Genomic DNA, 24,750 nt, shown 5'->3' with positions numbered 1-24,750 from the left:
TATAATGATTTAAGATGTATGATGATGAGATGACTTAATATAATGTTTTTTCATATTTAAATAATGTGTACGTATTAAATGTCATGATACATTATGAAGATGATTTTCTAAGACTTTTCTAAGACACACCCCTAGTTAATGTTAATGATAGAGAATGTATGAAGGCCAATACATACATGTTACTTAGAGAAACATATGAACAATGTATAGGGTTGTGTCATAAACATGATTTAAAGATGAAAACGATAGGGACCTCATGCATCTTGAATTATAATATACTAAATGCCAATGCAGGTTGCCAAGTTAATGGAGAGGGCTGAGAACACATTCATCAAACATTTTTGCAATTCCAATCGCAGCAAAGCCATGAATATTTTAAGACCCAAAGCAAAGAGAGAGAAACATTGGACAACATTTTCCATGGGCACATGCTCTGATTTTCACCATGATTTGTTGTACCATTTATGCTTATTATTTTAGGGACAACCCTTTTTACCAATCTCTCACACTTGAACTCAAACGATTTGCAGGTTTTCTAGCTGGCTGCTCTGCAGCTCTTGTTTTAGCCCTCGTCTTAATTGTTCGTGCCCGCAATATTGTGGATAGCAGTGGAAGCACGAAGTACATGGAAACCATGTTTCCCCTTTACAGGTAACTACACGACTCTCCACTCATATTATACATGTTGTTGACCTGTTTGTTCATTTTCATCTCGTACATTCTCTGTCATCCTTGTTCTTAGCTTAAACCACTGTGTAAATAACTGGCTGTGGTTGGGCAGATCAAAATTATAGTTATTGTTATTGTTATGGAGTATAACTTTGTTGCACTAATCACGTGGCAGCATAAATGTGAGATCCCACATTAGTTGGGAAGGAGAACGAAACACCCTTTAAAAGGGTGTAGAAACCTCTCCCTAGCAGACGCGTTTTAAAAACCTTGAGGGAAGCCCGAAATAGAAAAGCCCAAAGAGGACAAACAATATCTGCAAGTGGTGGGCTTGGGCCGTTACAAATGTTATTAGAACCAGACACTGGGCGATGTGCCAGCAAGGTGCAAGGTGGTTGTTCCCTGAAGGGGTAGACACGAGGCAGTGTGCCAGTAAGGACGCTGGGCCCCAAAGGGGGTGGATTTGGTGGGGGTCCCACATCGATTGGAGAAAGGAACGAGTGTCAGCGAGGACGCTCGCTGGACCCTGAAGGGGGGTGGATTGTGAGATCTCACATCAGTTGGAGAGGAAAGCGTAACACCCTTTATAAGGGTGTGAAAACCTCTCCCTAGCAAACGCGTTTTAAAAACGTGGAGGAAAGCCCAAAAGGGAAAAGCCCAAAGAGGACAATATCTGCTAGCGGCAGGCTTGGACCGTTACAATAAACTATATTCTATCCTAATGGTTTTGACGTGGGAACTCTGATCTGTTTGCAGCCTGTTTGGATTTATTGTTCTGCATTTGGTTATGTATGCTGCGGACATATACTTTTGGAGGCGATATCGAGTGAATTATTCCTTCATATTTGGTTTCAAGGAAGGAAATGAGTTGGGGTATCGTCAAGTTCTCCTAGTTGCTTTCGCTCTAGCAGTACTTGGATTAGGCTCTGTGCTCTCAAACCTTGACATGGAAATGGACCCAAGTACAAAAGATTTCCAAGCAGTGACTGAACTTATCCCTCTGTTGGCAGTTGTTGTAAGATTTTGACACCAAACCAAACTTCTCCAAGTGCTTTTAATTTTGCATAAACAAACTCCCATTTTCTTCTGCAGCTTGTAACTGCAATACTTATCTGCCCGTTTAACATCATATATCGCTCGAGTCGTCTCTTCTTCCTCACTTGTCTGTTTCACTGCATATGTGCTCCGCTCTACAAGGTAAATTATGGCGGCCACCGTGTACATAATAAGCTCGAACACTCTGAAGTTGGTATTGCAATATTTTACCTCAAACAACTTTGTGTCTCTCTCAGGTGGTGCTCCCAGACTTTTTCTTAGCTGACCAGCTAACCAGCCAGGTGCAAGCACTCAGATGTTTGGAATTTTATATTTGCTATTATGGTTGGGGAGACTACAGAATTAGAGTAAACACGTGCAAGGCTAATACCATATTCCAAACCATCGGTTTCATTGTCGCCGTTATTCCACACTTGTCGCGCTTGCAGCAGGTACTCCAATCTTGGTATCAATGTTTAACTGAACTCCCGCATTGTAGAAATGGGAAGGTACTCATGCTTAGCTTAATGTGTTGTCTTTTTGGTTTTGTGTGTTTGGCAGTGCCTTCGTCGGCTGTATGAAGAGAAGGATAAAATGCACGCACTGAACGGAATGAAATACTCATTTGCTATCGCTGCTGCTTCCTTCAGGACAGCATACAGTCTGAACAAGACCTTGTATCTTTGGTATATACTAGCTTGGGTATTTTCAGTGATGGCAGCAGCATCGGGCACGTACTGGGACCTTGTGATCGACTGGGGGCTTCTGCAACGGCATTCGAAGAACCGGTGGTTGAGGGACAAGCTCCTCGTCCCTTGGAAGAGCGTATACTTCGTTGCAATGGTGAGAGTGAGAATAGAAGAATATGTTGTGTTTTATTTGGCGATTTGTAAAGATAGAAAACATTGCAGGCGTTGAATGTGATGCTGAGACTTGCTTGGATGCAAACTGTGTTGAACTTCAAAGTCCCTTTCTTACACAAAGAAGGGTTGGTTGCAATTATTGCTAGCTTTGAGATCATTCGTCGTGGCATATGGAACTTCTTCAGGTAAATTAATACATATTCTTACTTCCATAGTGTATCATGATTATTCATTTATATATATGTTTTGATGATGGATGGATGGTACAGAATTGAAAATGAGCATTTGAACAATGTCGGTAAATATCGAGCGTTCAAATCGGTGCCTCTGCCTTTCAACTACGACGAAGATGATGATAAAGATGATTGAGGGATGATATGTTGTATTTTTATGATGTATATAGCAATTTTGCAAGAGAGTTGGGAGTGTCCAATGGCAAGAAATTTGAATTGTTTTATGGATATTGGAAGGTAGAATTTAAGGAAGGAATGTACAACACAATAAATTCCTTGAGTACTCGAGAATAACACTTAGGAATCTACATTTTTCTCTTTTATATCTTCTTCATTTTCAACTCCTTTATTCAAGAATACTTCCACTCTTTGAAGATTACCTAAAGTTATTTCAATTTGTACTTCCATTCTTTGAAGATTACTTAAAGCTATTTCAATTCGCTCCATCTGGTATGTCAATGTACTAATAACTTGATTCAAACGAGTAACGGTCCTAACCTGTGCTTCTATCCACGTAGCTGATCTCTCCTTCATTTCCTCAGTCTTCGTTCACGATTGTACAAATATGTTTAGGACCTCACACATTCAACTCACTAATTTGACACTCATTTTGACTGTAGCAAGCTATTTAAGGAAATAAAACAAGAAATGAACAAAAAAAAAATCAAGATAAGTTATTATGATAATTAAAAATAAAACAAGAAATGAACAAAAAGAAATAAGAAACACAAAGATATTTTTGGATAGAAGCACTAAAAAAAAAGTGAATTCCAAAAAGAAATGTCATTAAGATTGTGAGAATGATCCAACTTTCAAAAAAGAAATGTCATTAAGATTATGAGAATGATAGGAAAAAAATATGAAACATAAAGGTTCCAAATTTAGATGGTTTAAGAAAAAATGTGAATTTTTTGTGATCTTCAAATAAACTTGCAGATGATCTAAAATAAATGATAAAGGACAATTTATAATCAGAATAAAGAATAAATATGATAAGAATTTCTTTTTTTGTTTTTAAGATCTAAATATGATGTTTAGGTAAATGAGAAAAAAGTGAGAAGATGAAAAAGAATGGTGGAGATGACAGCAAGAAAATAAATAGAAAGATATGAAGAAAAGATAAACAATAGCATAATCAAAGATAAAATCAATTCTAGTGTAGGCCACTTATGAGGATCACGATATTCCAAATGTTTCAACTAGATCTATTACACGATCCAAGACCAAGAAGATTCAACAAGCATTCATTATTCGTCTACAAAATTAGATAGACTCAGTTCAACCATTATTTCATGTGTTACAAGTTGATTCGATTGAGGAAGAACCATTTAGAGCTTCAGAAGAGAATATTTGCATAGTTGAAGTAGGGGATGAAGTTGCTGTATATTGCACTTGATTGATAAGTTGTTAGAAAACTTTATTTATTATTTTTAATTTCATAATTCTTGTAGTGCACAAGAGGGTGGAAAGTTATTTGTCAAATTGACTTATTCGGGGAGTTTTAAAGGGAGTGACAGTAAATGATGTCTACTAATTTCTTCCGTGAACATTTGAAGAGTTGAAAGTTATTATGTGGAGAGACTATAAATACCCACAAATTATTACATAAAAGACATAATTTGGATTAATGAAATTGAGATCTCAATTAAGACTTTCACCCTTAGAAATTTCAAACAACTCTCATGGTAGATTGCATATGAATCATTCAATGAAGTTTTGATCAAGTTCGATTGTGAAGTGGCTCAATTTAAAACAAGGTTCCAAATCTTGCTTCTCGATCTTTGATCGATGAGGTAATCTAATTCTAGTCTTATCTCTTGGTTGATCCGAATTTTGTATAAGGGGTGTTAATTTCTTTGATTCAAGGGTCATTGATATGAACCAAGAGATATCAATCATACAATATACTTCAATGAAGATGTGAAGAAAATATTGTTGAAATTATCAAAAGATATTTCAATTCATGTCACATTAAAGAAGAATGAAGTTTCATATTATAAATTTTGGGTGGATTGCAATTTAGAGTAATTTAGAGTTATTGTATTTCATTAATGTATTTTAAGACTTTTTATTGATATGGGTTACAATTACATCATAGTTAATTTTGGCCATTAAGTATGAATGTTACAACTATTGGAATGCCTTTAACAGTTTCATTTTGAGGCTATATAAAACCAGTTTCATTTTGAGGCTATATAAAACCATGTATGTTGTATTTGTAAGTAGACTTGGAAAATATAGTAAAGGAAGCATTTGTGCCATTTGTGCACTTCTTTAGCCCATGGCTAAGTTTCTTTGCAATTCTATGTAGTTTATGGTGCATGTAGAATCATTCAAGCTCAACATGATCAATCTTGCTTGTGAACTGATTTGAATCTCAATCAAGTGTTCTTGCCTTGAGATATTTGATCAACAAGAATCATTCAAGCTAGACATGATCGATCTTGCTTGTGGAGTGATTTGAATCTCAAACAATGTTCTTGCCTTGAGATATTTGATCAACAAGGTAATCCAAATCTTACTCCCCTTGTAGTGATTTCTACATATCAGTTATTGCTTCAACAAAAGCTTGGATACTTGGGTTGAGGATTAGAGTTGCCTTATCAATAGAACAAGTTATGTCCATTGATACAATCATTAGAAACAACTCTCAATCCTTCACGAGTTGTTTATAGTTACAGTTGGATTCGTTTTACCACTGTAATTGTATCCTTCATCTTAGTACTATTGATTGTCTAATAAACAATTTGTTTATTAATCAATTATAACCAAGTTTTTTTCGAGCCAATGGGAGGGTGAGACCCATGATTGTCTAATATACAATTTGTTTAGGATTCAATAATAAATCAAGTCCCTTTCGAGCCAATGAAAGGGTGTGACCCAATTGTTTAAGTCATGAAATCAACACTTAAAAAACAACTCATCTGCTTTCTTCATAGGGAAAGGAGACAATTTCATCGAGTGATATTATGTTCTCAACTTCCTATTTGGTAAAGTCCCCAAAATTGTATGCATATTGAATCGACTCTCACCCATTCAAATCAAAGAACAAGTCCTCGTAGCCAGGATTTTATTACTCACTCAAGATTAAGATCGAGATGATATTTGCGTGAAATATTAATCTTCTTAATTAACATATCCAAGTTCTAAAGAAAAGAATTCAAGAACCATAATACTAAGGCCCTTGGATCAAAACCAAGGTTTCAGAATCCAAGGACCAAGGTGCTAAGGATAGATCATGATAAGAACTCATAGGTCAAGAACAAAACTAAAGGGCCTACGTATTTACAACAAGAACCAGAACAAAACAAGAAAAAGTGTAGTATTCTAGCATACCAAGGACACAATTAAGAACTTATAAGTAGGCTACTTACTAAGTTTTTGTACTTATTCCATCTTTTCCATGTTTTTCAGGTAAACAAGGAGCTAGTCGAGGTCGGGAGCGGACTACGGAGCAGGTGCCATAGACAAACCTGACCTGTCGTCCTCCTCACCATTTTTTTTTAATGGTTTGTGTTCGTTTCTTATTTTATGTTTGAAATACTATGTTGTGTTTGAATGTGTTATGTTAAGAATTAGAAATAGAAATAGAATTGGAAGGTGTGTTTTATCATTGATATTCATAACCTTTAAATAGGATACAAGCGAGCAACTAATACCTACCAACAAGGAAAATATAAACTAATTAAATATTGAGAAAGTCAATAAATATACTATAAGTCAAATTATAAAAGAAAGAATATTAAGATATAATATCTAAGATATATTCCATAAATAATATATACTCCAAATGTTATATCTCAACACTCCCCCTCAAGTTGGAGAGTGTATATTAATCACATCCAACTTGTCTTTACGAGTGTAGTCAATAACACCCAAGTTGTCTTTACGAGTGTAGGTCAATAACACCCAAGTTGTCTTTGAGAAGAGAGTGTAGGTCAATAACACTTTTGTCTTCCCAGCAGTGAAAATAGAGAGTAGATCAATAACACTCAACTTGTCTATGAGAAGAGAGTGTAGGTCAATAACACTTTTGTCTTCCCAATAGTGAAAATAGAGAGTGTAGGTCAATAACACTCCACTTGTCTTTCAAAAAATCAAATTGATGTCTTCCCAAATCTTTAGTGAAAATATCTACTAATTGCATTTTAGTCGAAACATAACACGGTTCGATGATTCCAGCTTGTAACTTTTCTCGAAGTATATGACAATCTATTTCAATGTGTCTCGGAAGTTCGTGAAAAACTAGATTGGCTGCTATGTGTAATGCTGCTTGATTATCAGAGGACAATAATGTTGGTTCGGACAGTGGAACTTTCAAGTCTTGGAGAGTGTATCTTAACTAAGTTAACTCTAAACAAGTGTTTGTCATAGCTCGATACTCGGCTTCTGCTGATGATCTGGATACATTGGTTTGTTTTTTAGACTTCCAAGAAATAATTGAATTTCCAAGAAAAATGCAGAACCCAGAAATAGACCGTCTGGAAGTTCGACAACCACCCCAGTCTGAATCGCAATATGCTTGTAATCTCAAGTTATTTTCAGATGGTAGTAGAAGTCCTTGACCAGGAGTACCTTTGATGTATCTCAGAACTCGAAGAGCTGCCTCCCAATGTGGTTTTCTTGGTTCATGCATAAATTGACTAAGCATACGAACTGAATATACTATGTCAAGCCTAGTAATGGTTAAATATATTAATCTGCCAACCAACCGTCTGTATTTACTTGGATCATTCAACTTTTCTTCTTCTATTAAAGAAAGTTTCAGATTTTGCTCCATAGGAAATTTTTCTGGACATGCTCCTGTAAGATCTCTGTCTTGAAGAATGTCTAGAGCATACTTCCTTTGAGACATAAAGATTCCTTTTCTAGACCTAGAAAATTAAATACCTAGGAAATATCAAATTCCCTAAATCTTTGATAAGGAATTTCTTGAGTAAACTAGTCTTGAGATGTTGAATTTCTTTGAGATTATTGCCTGTCAACAGAATATCATCAACATAGATAAGAGCTGCAGTGAAAGAAGTACCTTTACTCTTAGTAAATAAAGAGTAATCTGCTTTGGATTGGGTGTAGACTACATTTTGTATAGTGGTAGAGAATATAGAGAATCAATTGCGAGAAGCCTGTTTTAAACCATAAAGAGATTTATGGAGCCGACATACTATATTCTCCCCCTGTCAGCGAATACCTGGTGGTAAAGACATATAGACTTCCTCGTCTAGATTACCATGGAGAAAGGCATTTTGAACATCCAACTTATGAGTGAACCATTTTCGAGCAGCGACAATAGTGAGTAAGCAATAAAGTGTAGTAAGTTTCGCTGTAGGAGAAAATGTCTCTTTGTAATCAACACCTTCAACCTAAGTGTATCCCTTTGCTACCAGTCGAGCTTTATAACGTTCAACAGAACCATCAGAGTTGTGTTTAATCTTGTACACCCAACGACAGCTAATAGCTTTATGGCTAGGTGGTAGAGGAACGAGAGACCAAGTATGATTACGTTCCAAAGCTGCAATTTCATCATTCATAGCCTGCTGCCATAATGGGTTGCCAACTGCCTCATCATAGGTTTTAGGTTCTGTCTGGGCTGTAATAAGAGCTAGAAAAGCACGTTGAGTAGGAGAAAAACGAGGGAATGACAGGTAATAATGAAGGGGATACCTGGTGCCAGTGCTGAGACTTGAGCTAGAGGTTAAATGATTGGCTCTAGAAGACATCTCATAATCATTATAACAAGCTGGAGGTTGTTTGGTACGAATAGAACGTCGGAGTGGAACTGATGTATCAGGTGGGATAAGATTAGATTTAGTGGGTGAATCTGGTGAATCTAGAACTGATGAATTTGGAGAAGGAATAGAAGGCGGAGGAGACGACGAAGGAATAGAAGGATTAGAATGGATGTTTGAGTAGGATGGATCATGAAATGGTAAAATGGGAGTTGAAGGAGCTGATGTCAAAGTTTGTGAAGCTGATTGAAAAGGAAAATCATCTTCACAAAATTTAACATCACGACTGATAAAGAATTTTTTAGATTGCATGTCACACAACTTGTAACCTTTGTGACCACACGAATATCCTATGAAAACATAAGAAATTGCCCGAGGTTCAAATTTTTGCTTAGGATGTACTACAATTGCATAACACTTACAACAAAAAACTTTAAGATGGTGAAATGTCGGTGGTCGTTTGTAAAGTGCTTCAAAGGGTGTCTTGTTGGATAACAATGGTGATGGTGTTCTACTTATAAGATAAACAGCAGTTAAAATGCATTCTTCCCGAAAATTAAGTGGAACCTGTGACTGAAAAAGAAGAGACCTAGCTACATTTAGGATATGACGATACTTACGTTCTACGACTCCATTATGTTGTGGAGTATAGACACAAGTGCGCTGAAATTCAATGCCACAAGAAGTAAAAAATGGTTGCAAAGATAGGAACTCAGTCCCATTGTTTGATCTAACTATCTTGATAGTAGTATGAAATTGAGTTTGAACGAATTTAACAAAGTTTACAACAAATGGTGTACTTCTGATTTGTGTTGCATAAGAAAAATCCAAGTACATCGAGTAAAATCATCAACAACAGTGAGAAAAAAACGCAAACCATAATGGGTTGGAACTTTATTTGGTCCCCAAACAACACAATGTAACAGATCAAAGACAGAATGACTTGTTATTGAACTTTTGGGGAAAGACAACCTAGTTTGTTTTGCTAATGAGTAAATACTACAATTATGAGAAAGAGTAGCATTATTAAGATGCAATTGATCAGCTAGAAATTTAAAATGAGAAGGAGAAGGATGACATAAGCGTAAATGCCACAAATCAGATGACTGAGATACTTGATTTGTTGAAGATTTGATTGGAGATGAAGAAATAAGATAGAGACCTTCGAATTGTTTACCCAAGCCAATCATCTTCCCCGTAGCCAAGTCCTGCATAACACAAGAATCAGGATGAAAGGTCACATAACATTTCAAGTCATTGGTAAGTTTGATGATGGACATTAGGTTTAAATTGAATGAAGGCACACATAAAACATTGTTTAATTTAAGGTCAGGATTAAAAAAAACATTGCCAGTATGTGACACATGTTGTCCCTTCATTATCGAGAATCCATGGATTAGAACACGTAGAGTTAATAGATAATGCAGATACTAGAAACAAACTTGCAACATTGATGTTATTATTAGAATTACCAAAGGACGATGATTGAGTGCAGATAAGGCTTGTATAATCTGTTGTAATCGCTCAGAAGAAAAATTTGGGATGGAATTAGGTGACTGTTCTTCTGTATTCAACTGAGAAACATCGGACATATTTGCAAATGATCGATATCCTCGATTGTTGCGTTGATTGATTTGTACTGCCCTTCTAGAATTATTTTTCTGTTGACATTGATTTTCTGTTTTTCCCCTTCTATCACAAAATTTATAGTGAAACTTAAGGAATCGACACTCATCAATTGTATGACCACTTTTATTGCAGTGTTCACATGATTTATCCTTGGCGAATTTTGAATATGTTGTTTTCTTCTGCACTGCTGATGCAATCGAGAAATTCTTAGTAGGTTGAGAAGTTACCTGACGCTGTATCTCTTCTTGTACAACTAATGAATAGGCTTGCCTCACATTAGGTAATGGAGTCATCATCAATATGTTAGATCTCACCGTTTTATAAGACTCATTGAGCCCCTTGAGTAGTTGCATCAACTTGTCTTCTTCACGTTGATCAACATGTATTTGACGTTGATTACAGGTAAATGGTGTGCGGTATGCTTCCAATTCATCCCAGAGTGCTTTGAGCTTGGTGACATATACTAACAGTGTCATGGTTCCCTGTGACATCATTGCTATAGACTTTTGTATCTGAAAAATTGCTGGAGCATTCTTTTGTGAGAATTGATCGTGAAGATCAACCCACACTTGATGAGCTGTCTTGGCGTGAATAATACCTTCAACGATATCTGCTTCAACTGAAAGAGTTAACCAAGATATTATCATACTGTTACACTGATTCCAAGGTTCAAATTCGATTGAATTTGCATCTTGAGACCGTTCTTCAATTGTGCCATCAATGAAGCCAATTTTCTTTTTGGCAATAAGAGCATGCATAACTGATTTACTCGAGGATTGATAACTTGTTCCATTTAATTTGATTGAAACAAGTGAATATTTGTTTAAAACTTTAGAACACGTGGATATATTTTAAATTATAAAATTTTAGTGTTAAGTGGCACTCAATAAATGGTTAAATCATTACATTTATGTATTTTAAATCTATATTGAGAGTTGAGCGCATGTTCCATCACTCCCAATTTTGAGACCTTTCATCCACAATCATATCTAAATATCTCATAATATCATCTGAACTCTATCCATCCACAATTTTCAAATTTTTATCCACTACTGCAATGGTTTACTGGAAGCTTCAAATCCCCCAAAAATGGCGCCTCCAATGGCGTTAGCTTCTTCATCCTCTAATTTCCTTTCCCTTCCGCGCACTGCAACGCACCTTTCGTTCTCGCCAAAGTCGCCGGTGCTCTATCCCAAGCCATGCTTCTCTATATCTTCCCTCGCCTCTCCGGATTTAGACCCATCGTTGCCCTCAAACGTTCACACCTTCTGGCAATGGCTTCGCCAGGAAGGCATGGTCTCCTCCAAGACTCACGTGAAGCCGGCAATTTTCCCTCAAGGCCTCGGCCTGGCTACCACCAAAGAGCTGTCCAAGAACGAGGTCGTTTTGGAGGTTCCCAAACGATTCTGGATAAATCCTGACGCGGTTACTCATTCCGAGATTGGAAATGCGTGCAGTGGATTGAAGCCATGGGTTTCTGTTGCTCTGTTTCTGATTAGAGAAAATTTGAAGGACGACTCGCGTTGGCGACGGTACCTCGATATTCTCCCGCCACAGACGGATTCGACTGTGTTTTGGTGTGTTTGGCTTAGTTCTTACTGTTTAATCTGCTCCTCGTTTAATGTGTTTACATAATTGTGGAGTTGAAGGCGGATGTTTCAGTGCAGGTCTGAAGAGGAGCTTGCAGAACTCCAAGGTTCGCGTCTCTTATATTTTTTTAATTTTGGTTTACCATGCTTTCCCAATCCAAATTGGCTGATGCTAGAACACAAATGTTGGATTTATTAGGGTTTTTAGAAGGAGAAATGTGTTAATTCTTTTGAAAATATTAGGGTTTTTAGGAAGGAGAAATGCGCCTCTGGTCTCTAGATCAGTATGGTGCTTTCATCTTGAAGAGGAGTCTTTCTGGTTCTCTATAAATATCAGTAAATGATCGATTACAACATTAGTTCTTCATGAACTTTTCAGGAACCCAACTTCTGAGTACGACTTTGAATGTAAAAGAATATGTTAAGAGCGAATTTCTTAAGGTTGAAGAACAGATATTGCGCCGCCACAACGATCTATTTCCTTCTCCAGTTACACTGGATGACTTCTTTTGGGCTTTTGGGATACTCAGATCAAGGGCATTTTCACGACTCAGAGGCCAAAACCTTGTTTTGATTCCTTTTGCTGACTTGGTTAGATCTCAAACTCTTACTTATCTGCTGTTCTAGGTGTTCTTTTTAATTAGATTTCTCTTTCCTATATTCTACAAGAACACCATAACTCAATGATTTCTTATCTGCTGCACGAATTAGTCTATTTTTTAGTTAGATTTTAACTCCCCTCAAACACAATTCATAATTAATTAGGTCAACCATAGCGTTAGCGTAACCTCAGAAGAACATGCATGCGAGGTTAAGGCACCGGCAGGCCTCTTCTCATGGGATGTCCTATTCTCTCTCCGGTCCCCAACTTCTGTTAAGGCTGGCGAGCAGGTGAAGTACTAATTTCTACGTTCATGTACCTGGCTGACATGACTGGTAGTTGGAGTTTTCTCTTCTTGAAGGTTTTATTCTAAAACTAGAATTTATTTACAGTATAGATAAGTTACTTAGATAATTTCAATATGATCTTTTCAGGAGTAAAATGATCCTTTGCTTTGCAGTTTCAATTTAGTTTCTATGCTTTTAAAAGTTTCATTATCATTGTTGCTATCACTGAATCAACACTTACCCAAAATCCCAGAAATCAAGTGTATAAGTTGTTTGCAGTTGAGCTAGAAAATGAGTCAAAGAAGTTCCATATACATTAATTGTTGCATTCCAAAATATATATATATATTGAACTTTGACTGTATGTTCAACAGGTTTTTATCCAATATGACTTAAAAAAGAGCAATGCGGAGTTAGCTCTTGACTATGGGTTCATAGAGCCAAAATCCGACCGCAATGCATATACACTGACATTTGAGATTCCAGAGTCAGACCCTTTCTTTGATGACAAGCTAGATATTGCTGAGACAAATGGCCTTGGTGAGACTGCTTATTTTGACATTGTTTTGGAGCGTCCTTTTCCACCTGCAATGCTTCCATTCCTGCGGCTGCTAGCGCTTGGAGGCACAGATGCATACCTTTTGGAATCTCTGTTTAGAAACTCAATATGGGGTAATCTTGAAATGCCTGTTAGTCGAGCAAATGAAGAGCTTGTATGTCAAATGGTCAGAAATGTCTGTGAGGCTGCTCTTTCTGCCTACCATACCACCATAGACGAGGTAAACCATCAAAACTTCATTCATCTAATACCCATTTATCATAATTTACCCATTGCAATATGTGATCTCACCCCCATTTTTTTTTTCCTTCAATTGTTCTCACATTGCAATTAGCATATAGATCATAGGTTCAAAGATGAACTGATTGAACATGTCAGAGTATAGAACTCATTTGGTCTTTTCAATTTAGAATCCTTCTCTGTGTCCTTGTAACTAAAATCTATGTTTAACATGCATGTTTTATAAAAGAACTGTCAGAAAACCATGCTGAATTACAATTCTAATTTTTTGAACATTGATAGCGGTCTATAATCCCTAAACTTGAATTTTGAATCGTGATTTTATACCTTTTTTTTTTGTCATCAACCGGTTAGCTAAATGATGATGTGACATACCTCTTGGTACTTTGACACAAGCCAAATCAAGTGACAGATATAAATAAGATTTAACACGAGTATGTTGCACATACAAGTTACTACCTTATTATGCCCAATTGTAAACTTTCTTTCATTATTAATTATCATATCATGTCAAATCAACCAATATTGTCCAATGAGGCATGTCATGTCACAAATTAGTTACCGGTGCTACCAACAAAAAGTATATAGAAACACATTAATTTTTTTTTGATGTTAATGGACTATAAATCGACACGATTCAAAGTTCAAAGACTAGATTTACGTATATTGTGGCTTAGCTGATGAAACAAAGAAATAAAAACACCATTGATTATTCTAACCTCATTTGACAACGACAATGAATTGCAGGATGAGAAGCTAAAAGAAGAAAATCTTGATTCAAGGTTGAGGATTGCTGTTGGAATAAGAGAAGGGGAGAAAAGGGTTTTGCAGCAATTAATCAAAATTTTCCATGACAGAGAACTGGAATTAGATCAATTGGAGTTTTACCAAGATAGGAGGCTAAAGGATTTTGGGCTATGCGGGGAGCAGAGTGAAATCATCTTTTGGGAGTCCAAATAGGAGGACAATTCATGCCTTGGCAGGTATGAAAGTAGGATAAGTCATTCATTTTGTGTCTGAATTTTACTTACTAGCTTATATTAATATTAGGTGTTGGAATATCCTTTGTTGGATTCAAATAAATGCCTTAACCTTTAGAAATATTTAGCGGTTTAGATCACTCCACAACCATAATTTAAAAAATGTCCAACATTTGAACATTTTCATAATTAGATTTCATCTCATATTTCGTATCACTATACCCTTTGTGTTGTGTGCGTCTTCTCATTCAATGCAATTTGATTTTATTAATTATTTTTCATGTGTACTTTCATATAGTTTGTAATAGTTAATGACTCATTTTTGGAAAATGCCTTTGATGCGAAAACATTCATTCCTATAGATTGATATATATTTGAACACCATCGTTCTTGATAATCAAGATCGCGATGTTTTAAATGTTCTAACTGGATCTATTACACGATCTAAGGCCAAGAAAACATTCATTCCTCATCTACAAAATTGGATAGGCTTGGTTCAACCACTATTTCATGTGTTACAAGCTGATTCGATTGAACAAAGACTATTTGGATTGAAGAAAGACTATTTGGAGCTTCAGAAGTGAATATTTGCTTCATGTGTTACAAGCTGATTTGATCGAGGAATGATCATTTGGAGCGAATATTTGTTTCATGTGTTACAAGTTGATTCAATTGAGGAAGGATTATTTGGAGTTTCATAAGTGAATATTTGCATGTTGAAATAACAGATAAAGTTTTATAAATTGTATTATTGGATAGATTGATGCTTCATGTGTTACAAGTTAATGGAAAAATTATTTAAAGCGAAAGGAATATTTGGAGAGAGCTAATTCCATTGAGGAAGGAATATATGGATCTATATTTGCAGAGTCAAAGTAGGGATAAAGTTGTTAGTGAATTAATCATTTAGAGTGAATATTTGGTTCATGTGTTATAAGCTAATTAAGGAATATTTGGAGCTAATTTGTAGAGTCAAAGTAGGGATAAAGTTGTTAAGTGAATATTTACACCGTCCTAAGAATAAAGTTGTTATAAATTGCGATAGATGAATATTTGCACAGTTCAAGAATAAAGTTGTTATAAATTGCAATAGATTGATAAGTTGTGAGAAAACTTTATTTATTAGTTTTAATTTCATAATTCTTGTAATGAAAAAAAAAGTTTAGTTTTAATTTCATAATTCTTGTAATGAAAAAAAAAGTATTATTTTTAATTTCATAATTGTTGGAATGGACAAAATGTTGTAATGGAGAAGTTATTTGTGAAATTGCAAGTTACTATAAATACCCACAAATTATTATAAGGTAAAAAGCAAAATCATACCCACAATTTATTAGGTAAAAAGTAAATTTTAGATATTTTAGATAAATGAAATTGAGATATCAAATTGAGATTTTTATGGTTAGAAATTTGAGTATTGTCTTGCCATTTATAAGTTTCAATTCATTCTAATCAATTCTTGAGATGGATTGCATCCGAACCATTCAATCAAGTCAAGTTTCACTGAAACTTGACCTAGTTTCAATCCATTCCAATCAATTCTTGAGATGGATTGCATCCGAACCGTTCAATCAAGTTAAGTTTCACTGACTTAGTTTCAATCCATTCCAATCAATTCTTGAGATGGATTGCATCCGAACCGTTCAATCAAGTTAAGTTTCACTGACTTAGTTTCAATCCATTCCAATCAATTCTTGAGATGGATTGCATCCGAACCGTTCAATCAAGTCAAGTTTCACTGACTTAATTTAGAACAAGGTTCCATTCAATTCAGCGTTTGGAGGAATTCAACTTAGAATAAGGTTACAAATCTTGTTCTAAATTTTTAATCTTAATAAATAATCGATTTTTTTTATTTAATAAAGTTTGGATAGTTGGGCTGAGGATTAAGGTGGTATATCATTTTCTCTCCCGACAAATTAAGAAATAGATGCACACATAATCAAACAATTTCTGATTATTACAGGAAGGAAGGAAGAATAAAAAAAAAAAAAAAAAAAAAAAAAAAAAAAAAAAAAAAAAAAAAGTATATTGGGAAAATAAAATATAAAAATAGAAAAGTGATTTAAAAAGATGCTTGGTTGGCGGAAGGTTTGTTTTGGCGCGAAGTTGAGAGTGGAGATCCGTTTCCAACGGACTCTGTGTTCTTCAAACCCTTTTTCTCTCTCTCTTCTCTTCCTTCTTCTCCTTAATTCTTCCCTTCCACTTTCTGAAGAACACCGCGTTCTCCAGACTGAGGAATCTGAGTTCCCACAGGGAACGACGATTCCTCATTTATGCCCAACCATCGCTCATCTTTTTCCCCAGGCATGTCTCTCTCATCTCCCATTGCTACATTTCTGTCTTTTCTGTTTTTTTAAGCTTCAATTTGGTATTTCTGATCTCGCTGATACGCCAATGTAACAACATCGAATCCTCTTTCAGAGACCTGCTGATTGTTGCGAGTTAATTTTCCGAAGCCATTGACGTCGGAGAAGGTAACTCCTCTTCATTCCTTGTGGATATGAAAATCTATTTTCCCTAATTTGCTCATCACATTGCCTGATTTTACTTTTTTATTTCGTTTTATGTCTATATGGAGAATTTAGAATTGGATGCCTCAAGGAATTATAGTTGGGTCTTAAGTTCTATGAAGGAAGGAGATCTGTTTATTTATGCATCGGCAGCTTATTTTGCTTTTCTGATGATGCTAATAATATTCCAAATTGGAGCTGTCTTCTTGTGATTGATTCTGCTGTTATGCACCACCACGTAATGGTAATACATTCAAATTTGACGTTATTATAGGTCTCTTCTTTGTGGAGTGTGGAGTGCGCATTTAGTGTTGTGCTGCTCTTTTTAAGCACCCTAGAGGTTTAGGATTTCAAATCTAACACAATGGGTGGCTGCACCTCAAAACTAAGACGGAGTATCAAAGCATATAGGAAGTACTCTTCACGATTTGGAAAACGACGTAGTAAGATTTCAGCTATCAAAGGAATCGGCGATTCACGAATCCATGCAAGAGATTTTACAGTCAGTGATTTTGTTCATCTCGATCTTGAGAAGGGAGTTCCGACAAACCTTGCAAGGCCTAAGGTTTCTAACATGACATTCCTTCTTAAGCAGCTGCAGTTGAGCCAGGGTCAAATTGATGCAAATGGTATCTTTCTTCCGCTCTCAATCCTTGAATCATACTATTGCACTTGACACCTTAATACACAATGGATATTGCACAATGAATTTGGAAGAACATTGTAATGTATTGTTTTGCTTCGCACTTGCCTCATGACATAAATACTAATAGATAGACTCTTTGTCATACATGAATATTCATGATTGTGTCTGCTAGTTCATGCGTTCAACCAGTCATGAGCTTGAATAAAGCTCATGTATCTAAAATTATGTCTAGATTAATTTCTGAGCGAAGCCCTTTTATTTTACTCACTCAGCTGCCACCATGTTGGAAGATTTAGATGGAAAATAAGATTTCTACTTTGGTTAAGATGGATATATCTCATCTGAACCGTGAATTTTGAAATTGTGCCATCTGTAGGAGTGTGCCAAGATGAACCATGGTTTGACTCAGCTAGTATTTTGGACTCTGAGGATGATGAGGAGGATTTCAGCAGTGTTCTTGGAGGTAAATCTAAACTTCTTTCTCCACAGCCAACAACTTCTTCCACATTTCATTCACAAAAATTGTTACCTTGTGTTTTGAGATGGCAGATTGTTTTCCTTCAATTGGAAATGGCCCAAATGCTCAATTGCTTCAGTACGAAAGAACATCGTGCATCATTGACACTGGATGTATGTATGAAGCCTATGAAAGTTATCTTAAAATTGATGGAGGTGCACAGAACTTTGAATATACGAGTCAGGAGTTCAATATGAATACTTGTCTGCCATGTTTGCCTTCTCCGGTTAGTTGCAATGAGAAGAATCATTCTTCTAGTCCCCAACCGGAAAATAGAAAGAAGTCAGCAGTTATCATGCTTTCTGTTAAGAGAAAATCTGTCGACGGATACGAAAGAACTGAGTTCTGTACGTAAACAAGCTAGCTCTGGGGATTTTGTGTTAATTAACCATGTTTTTGAATTACTTATGTATTGATTGCTCCGGTTTTATAGAAGTATATTTTTTGATCCACAGATACGTCAGAGAAAATTATATACCGTCCAAGAGCAGGACTTCAAATTCCATGCGCAAAGGGAGACAAGTTAACTCCATCGTCCTGGTCCCCTATTTCACCTTCTGTATTTAAGCTTCGCGGAGAAAATTACTTCAAGTATGTTCTTGAGTTTCACGTCCTATAATTCCATATTGTGTACATCTAGGGGCTTTTGATTTATAAATGCCTAACTGTGCTGCAACTTTGTACACCTATTGTGTAGAGACAAACAGAAATACCCTGCTCCAAACTTCAGCCCATATGTACCAATTGGAGTCGACTTGTTTCTCTGCCCCCAGAAGATAAATCACATTGCTCAGCATCTTGAACTTCCGCATGTGAAAGCACATGGAAAGCTACCATCTATTTTAATTATTAACATACAGGTCTTTTGATTTTCACTTTTTTCTATTCAATGAGCTTTCCAATAGCAAGAATTTTGTGCACCATTGCCAAAATGAAAAGAAATATGATAATCTCATCTGGCTTTACTCTGAAGAATCATTGGCATTTATTATTTTCTCAATGTTACAAACTGCACCTGAACTTTCTTAACTAATCTCGTTTTGTTGTTTCGGTTTTAGCTGCCTACCTATCCAGCTTCGATGTTCGCTGGTGATTACAACGGTGAAGGGATGAGCCTTGTACTGTATTTTAAACTGTCTGACAATTTTGACGAAGAGATATCTCCTCATTTTCAAGACTGCGTCAAGGTTCCTTTTCCACCACTTCAATCAAGTTTTATATATAGTTTGGATAATTGAAAATATTTGATCTACCTAGGAAAATTGTCGAAAAACGAAAATGAATTTGATACTTCATATTTGCATCCTCCTTTCTGTTAGATTACTTGCACTGATAGTTCTAATAAGAAAAAAAAGATCTAAAGCTGATTTTCTTCATCAGAGGCTGATTGAAGATGAAATGGAAAAAGTCAAAGGATTCACAAGGGAATCCTTGGTTCCTTTCAGAGAAAGGTTGAAAATAGTGGGTGGGTTGGTTAATCCTGAAGATCTCCAGCTAAGTGCTACTGAAAGAAAGCTAGTTAGTTCTTATAACGAAAAGCCAGTGCTTTCACGACCTCAACACAACTTTTTCAGGGTAAAATGATTTCCATTTCTTGAGTTCATTGTGATAATACTATAGAGATTTAGGCCTCTTGATGGCTGACTTTTGCATTATGGTTATTTCAGGGACAAAATTATTTTGAAATTGATTTGGACATACATAGGTTCAGCTACATATCAAGGAAAGGTCTTGAATCATTTCGAGATCGTTTGAAGCATGGGATAATTGACATTGGGTTAACAATCGAGGTACTTGAATTACATTGAAACTGATAATTGTGTTTTGGATGCGCACTTGGTGGAGGGCAAAGTTTCAATTACTGAAATGCTGGAATATGCTTCTTCTACATATAGTTCTTGTCATTAATAATGTCAAGGAGATTATAAATAAACAGAATAGTGTTAAATTTGCGTAATGGTTGGGTTTTGGCAGGCACAAAAGCCTGAAGAACTGCCTGAGCAAATGATGTGCTGTTTGCGGCTGAATAAGATTGATTTTGTAAACCATGGGCAGATACCTACAATTTCGAGTGTAGGTGAAAATTGAGTCATGGGAGAATGATATGGGAAGGCCAGCATTTGTGTCCAAGGAGATTGATTGTATATGTTACCATTCTTTCTTTCGCAACGCCACTCAAATTGTCAACAAAGTCTGTGTTTCTTATGGGTGGGGGATGTAAGTGATGATATCCACAAAACTGCTGCTGGTAAGATTTTATAACAAAATTATAAATTTTTATATGGTCGGATTTTGCAGGAGTAAAATAGTGTTCCAACTTTCCTCTAGTTTATTTAATAAATTAACATCAAGAGCTTTTACTTGATGATTGTTTCTTTTTTTTCTTTTTTTTCTTTTTTTCAAAAAACCTTAAATAATAAATTTAGTCCCTCAACTCTAAAATCGGGTGAGAATTAAATAGAGGTGGTATGTAGAATTGAAGGGTGATTAAAAAGAAATGGAACATGTTTTAAAGATAAAGATAAGGGAAGGTGTTTGGTTTGAAGGAGGAGGTATCAAACATATTTGAATGAAGTACTTGAATGGTAAGATCCAAATCCACCTTCATGACTTTTAAGGAACAGTTTGACAAGCTGGTGTTTGAGAATAATGACAATGCAGTGAAAGGGTCACTGCTCCATTATACCATGCTTCTAATCTAACAATTTTTTTTTTTTTTTTTTTTTTTTTTTTTTTTTTTTTTTTTTTTTTTTTTTTTTTTAACTTTGAGAGAGTTTTATTAATACCCTACAACATTTTTTAAAACTTCAAAAAAAAAATCTTCAGGTAAAAATTTCAGGAAAAAAAATCAAAATTGATCATGTCATGACATTAATACAAAATTAACATTAATACCATCTTCTCTTCTACATTATCTTGACGTTCAATAACAAACTCATATACGCAAAAAATCTCAAATATCTTTGATCGTGAGACATATAATTGTCACTATAAATAAGAACTATAATTCCAACCGTCGTGATTAATATTGACATAATACAAGTAAGTGGATCGATCAAGTAGCCCAACTCTAAAGAAAAAGCATTATTGATAGTCCAAGGCCATACATATTGATAAATATAACTACTATTTATTTGATCAATAGATAGATAAACTGAAAAAATCAAACTTTTGATAGGGAATCACACTCTACAAATAAGGTAAGATTTGAATTACTTTACTGATCAAATATTTCAAGACGAACATTTTTTTGAGATTTGATGTCAAACTTGAATGATTCTACATACAACCTGAACTACATAGAATTACAAAATTATCTTGTTTGATCAAATATTTCAAGACAAGAATACTTGATTGAAGCTTGATTCTAACCTAAACTACCTAGAATTGCAAATAAATTTAGTTATTGATTAAAGAGAAGCACAAATGCTCCTTTTACTACATTTTTCAAGCTTCTTCTCGAAACATAACATAACTGACTTTGTATAGGTTCAAAATGAAAACCATTAATCTTGTCGGAGGCATTTCAAGAGTTGTAACTTTTCATACTTTATACCATAATTAGCCACGATGTACATGTAACTCTAAAATATTCTAAAGAAACTTTGAGAGAGTTATATTAAACTCTAAATTATCATCCATCCAAAAGTAATAACCAACTAAAGAATAAATGAAACTTATCCTTCTTTAATGTAACCTGAATTGCAATATCTTGTGATATTTTGAACAACATTTTCTTCTCATCTTTCTTAAAGTTTATGTAGCATGTTAATTGCAATACCTTATTTGGTGCTGATTGGAACACGTGTCAACAGAGGAACTTATTTGGTGCTGATTGGAACACGTGTCAAGCAATGAGAAGGGTTGTGCATCAGGCATTGGAATGGGCTACATGTCTGTAGATGAGAGGAGATGCACGTCAGGGATCAAAAAGTGACACGTGTCAACCATCGGCTAGGACAAGGGTTGCACCATTAAAGGAAGGTCGAACCAACCTGACCTATTCACCTGCATCCGCCTCGTGACCCGACTGCTTGCGTCTAACCCATACTATGACCTATGCTCATTGAATCGACCTAACCTTACATGGAAATGCTAGTCAGCGCACACCATGTGTCGCGCTGTGAGCGCATTTGCTCCTCCCTTAGGCACATCTATACACGCATGTAGCTGCGCGCATGGGCAACCCTTTTAAGTGCATGGAGGTGCGTGGTTGCTCGTGGTGAACTCTTTTTTATCCCGCTTGAGCTTTGTTGGGCTGTTTTTCACTCATATTTTTTTGATACTAACCTTATTATATTTTAAATTAAGGTCTATCAAGAGCTCTTGATACACGAAAAAGCTAGTTCGAGAAGGCAAGCACCCTTTATGGGGGATTAGGCAGAAGAAACAAAAATTAGGCCCCACGTTTCTGAATTTCTGAATTAGGCAAGGGTCTCTCCTCAGCGCTTTCAGCCTTCATCCCTGAAATTGGAGGCTTATTGAGTCGGTGAACTTGGACCACTCTTATCCATGCAAATCTAAGGATAATTCCGAATAAACAGGAGTTCATAGTTAGCTCAGGATTAAGGTCAAGTTACCTAGGTCATCGAATTAAAAAATTAGTCTCAACAGTAAACGACATTATAAAGTGAGAGTGATTTTCTTTATGGTCTGATCTTATGCAATACTCATTGCATATGACGCCCCCACTCACATGTCTTCACATGCACAATTTAGTGATCACAGTGTCCCCTTAGCCTTATCCATGTACTATAAATCATTTTAATTATATACTTGAACTTGATCCACTCTTATGTCTCTACATAGCTAGAGTGTTCTTAGTTTATTGAATTTATATTAATGATTGTAAAATTCACTTTATTCAATAACAATTATTATTTAATAAACCTCAATAATAACTTTATTAAAAATAGAATATGTTTCTGTTTACAAACTATGAGTTTTAAGACATATAAAACCCAACATATACTCTATTCAAACTCCTCGAGTCTTTCTTAGTCTGGGAGCTTTAAGAGTCTAGACCCTTTGACCGCTACTTACGATCCTAAGGTGCCCAATCTAATGGAGGCATCTTCTCCTAGGTCATCGTCTAGCTAACCTACTCTAGCATGCTAGTCTAGCTCAATGCAGATAAACAAACTCTACAAGGAGAACACACAATCAATCACCTTGAACTAATATACTATATCATGCATACATACAAACTCAACTGGGAGATAACATCCATAAATCACCCGGAGCGCAAAACACAATATCTCATCCTCCATTCTAACATCGGGGAAACATATAGAACAACATACATTTTCAAAATTTCAACCTAGAGAGTTATGTCATGCATAATCCCTTCCTAGCTCGACAAAGCATAAAAATCAGAATGCATCTCATAATTTCATTCTAGGGGCATTTTGGTAATTTCCTATGACATACTTGCATACTTATCAAAAAATTCCGTTATGAGATCCTAAAAGATGCATATTCTAACCACCTAAGGTAAGGAATGCTCGCATACTAACACGCCTTAGCAACCCCTACAAGTATTACTTGCCTAAAGTTCGTTTGGTTACTTACTTGAATGTCGCTTACATTCCTGAGCTAGCTTTTCATGTGTTAAGAACTCCAAACCTTCTAAAGTTTCTCTGGTAGGTTCTATATCGAGTGACAATAAGGTTAGTATCAAAATTAAGACGAAAAATTGAGAAACGGAGGTCAAGCAGAGTAAAACGGGAGGCTCACGCGCCTCACGTGCCGTCCATGAGCATTGTAAGACTGCTCACGCACGACCTTCATGCGTGAGTACCATGTTCCCGGGAGGAGAAGTCATGCTCTGGTTGTGTCAAGTGTTGCATGCTAAATGGTCGTTTCGGGTATGAGGGCATCATTTGATTTTGAAAGTGCACACTTGTTTCCCCTCAATTTTTCCTATGCTGACACGTTGTGCACACAGAGTCAGGCTAGGTCAGGTCGAATGCAGAACGGTTCAGATGTGGACACAAATCTCAGATCGGATAAAGTTATTCGGGTCAACCATTGGTGTTACGAGTCCCCCATTTTGATGTGTGTCCTTGCTGATAAGCGCCAACAATGTTGGATTTTGCAAAGCTAGACGTCCTTCTAGAATCCTTGTAAACGTTCACAAAGAAAGCTAACTTAACGAATTGATTCTAACAAAGAGCTGCTTAGAAGATGAATGACACTTAGATCGAACTTCGAATCTATGATGATCACTTTTAGATTCCAAGACGACTCACTCCAGAATTAGCTTGATCAAACTAATTCAATGAATAAGTTTAAACATCAAACCTAAAGTAAGGTTTGAAAAAAGAATAACACCAAAAAGGTATCAAGAATACACAAAGGTGTTGTTTGTATTCAACCATGATGATCAAGCATGAATATTACATATTACATGCTTTTAAATAGGCAAAAAAGATAACTCAAACATAATGAAGTTCATCTACCAACTACAAGCTACAACTACCAATAAAAACTAGTGAGTACAAATTGAAGAAAATAAGGCATACGTAAATTGCCTTAATTGATAGTTCAACTACTAAATGCAAAGTCTTCTAATCATTTTCCAATGTCAGCCCCATCATTATTTTCTTGATTTGATATGCTAATGCTATCAATATTTTTGGACTAAAAGTCTTTGTTTCA

General features: G+C 35.8%; 3 protein-coding genes across 6 annotated transcripts in view; all 3 read left to right on the top strand.

Annotated features, from left to right (window-relative positions):
• Positions 1–300: 300 nt before the first annotated feature.
• LOC111784493 (phosphate transporter PHO1 homolog 3-like) lies at positions 301–2,990 on the top strand. Its single transcript, XM_087128521.1, has 7 exons — positions 301–651; positions 1,426–1,684; positions 1,762–1,866; positions 1,962–2,156; positions 2,266–2,547; positions 2,616–2,752; positions 2,837–2,990. The coding sequence occupies exons 1-7, from the start codon at positions 446–448 to the stop codon at positions 2,934–2,936; spliced, it is 1,284 nt and encodes a 427-aa protein (XP_086984647.1). The 5' UTR covers positions 301–445; the 3' UTR covers positions 2,937–2,990.
• An 8,202-nt stretch (positions 2,991–11,192) lies between these two features.
• LOC111805617 (ribulose-1,5 bisphosphate carboxylase/oxygenase large subunit N-methyltransferase, chloroplastic) overlaps positions 11,193–24,750 on the top strand; it is a 29,366-nt gene continuing 15,808 nt past the window's right edge. The window contains exons 1-8 of one of the 4 annotated variants that reach the window (XR_015422934.1): positions 11,193–11,735; positions 11,826–11,854; positions 12,127–12,338; positions 12,513–12,638; positions 13,010–13,414; positions 14,182–14,417; positions 16,839–16,891; positions 17,202–17,285. Coding sequence is in view for 2 of the 4 variants with exons in the window: in XM_023690753.2 (XP_023546521.2) it covers positions 11,248–11,735; positions 11,826–11,854; positions 12,127–12,338; positions 12,513–12,638; positions 13,010–13,414; positions 14,182–14,394 (1,473 nt within the window). In the remaining 2 variants the exon portion in view is untranslated. Of the gene's footprint in view, positions 11,736–11,825; positions 11,855–12,126; positions 12,339–12,512; positions 12,639–13,009; positions 13,415–14,181; positions 14,689–14,863; positions 14,882–14,903; positions 14,997–16,838; positions 16,892–17,201; positions 17,286–24,750 lie in introns of those variants that run through there. The other 3 variants (XM_023690753.2, XR_015422933.1, XM_087128513.1) reach the window with 3 other exon arrangements.
• On the top strand, positions 17,292–20,465 carry LOC111805661 (uncharacterized). The gene is made up of 9 exons (XM_023690810.2): positions 17,292–17,556; positions 17,950–18,036; positions 18,123–18,437; positions 18,546–18,681; positions 18,788–18,950; positions 19,149–19,277; positions 19,471–19,665; positions 19,758–19,880; positions 20,065–20,465. Exons 1-9 carry the CDS (start codon positions 17,292–17,294, stop codon positions 20,176–20,178), a joined length of 1,527 nt encoding a protein of 508 aa, XP_023546578.2. The 3' UTR covers positions 20,179–20,465.

This window comes from Cucurbita pepo, chromosome 11 (assembly GCF_057944985.1).
Source record: "Cucurbita pepo subsp. pepo isolate OVF chromosome 11, ASM5794498v1, whole genome shotgun sequence".
Classification (NCBI taxonomy): Eukaryota; Viridiplantae; Streptophyta; class Magnoliopsida; order Cucurbitales; family Cucurbitaceae; genus Cucurbita; species Cucurbita pepo.
The sequence above is the reverse complement of the archived record's forward strand: the minus strand, read 5'-3'. Positions and strand labels throughout refer to the sequence as shown.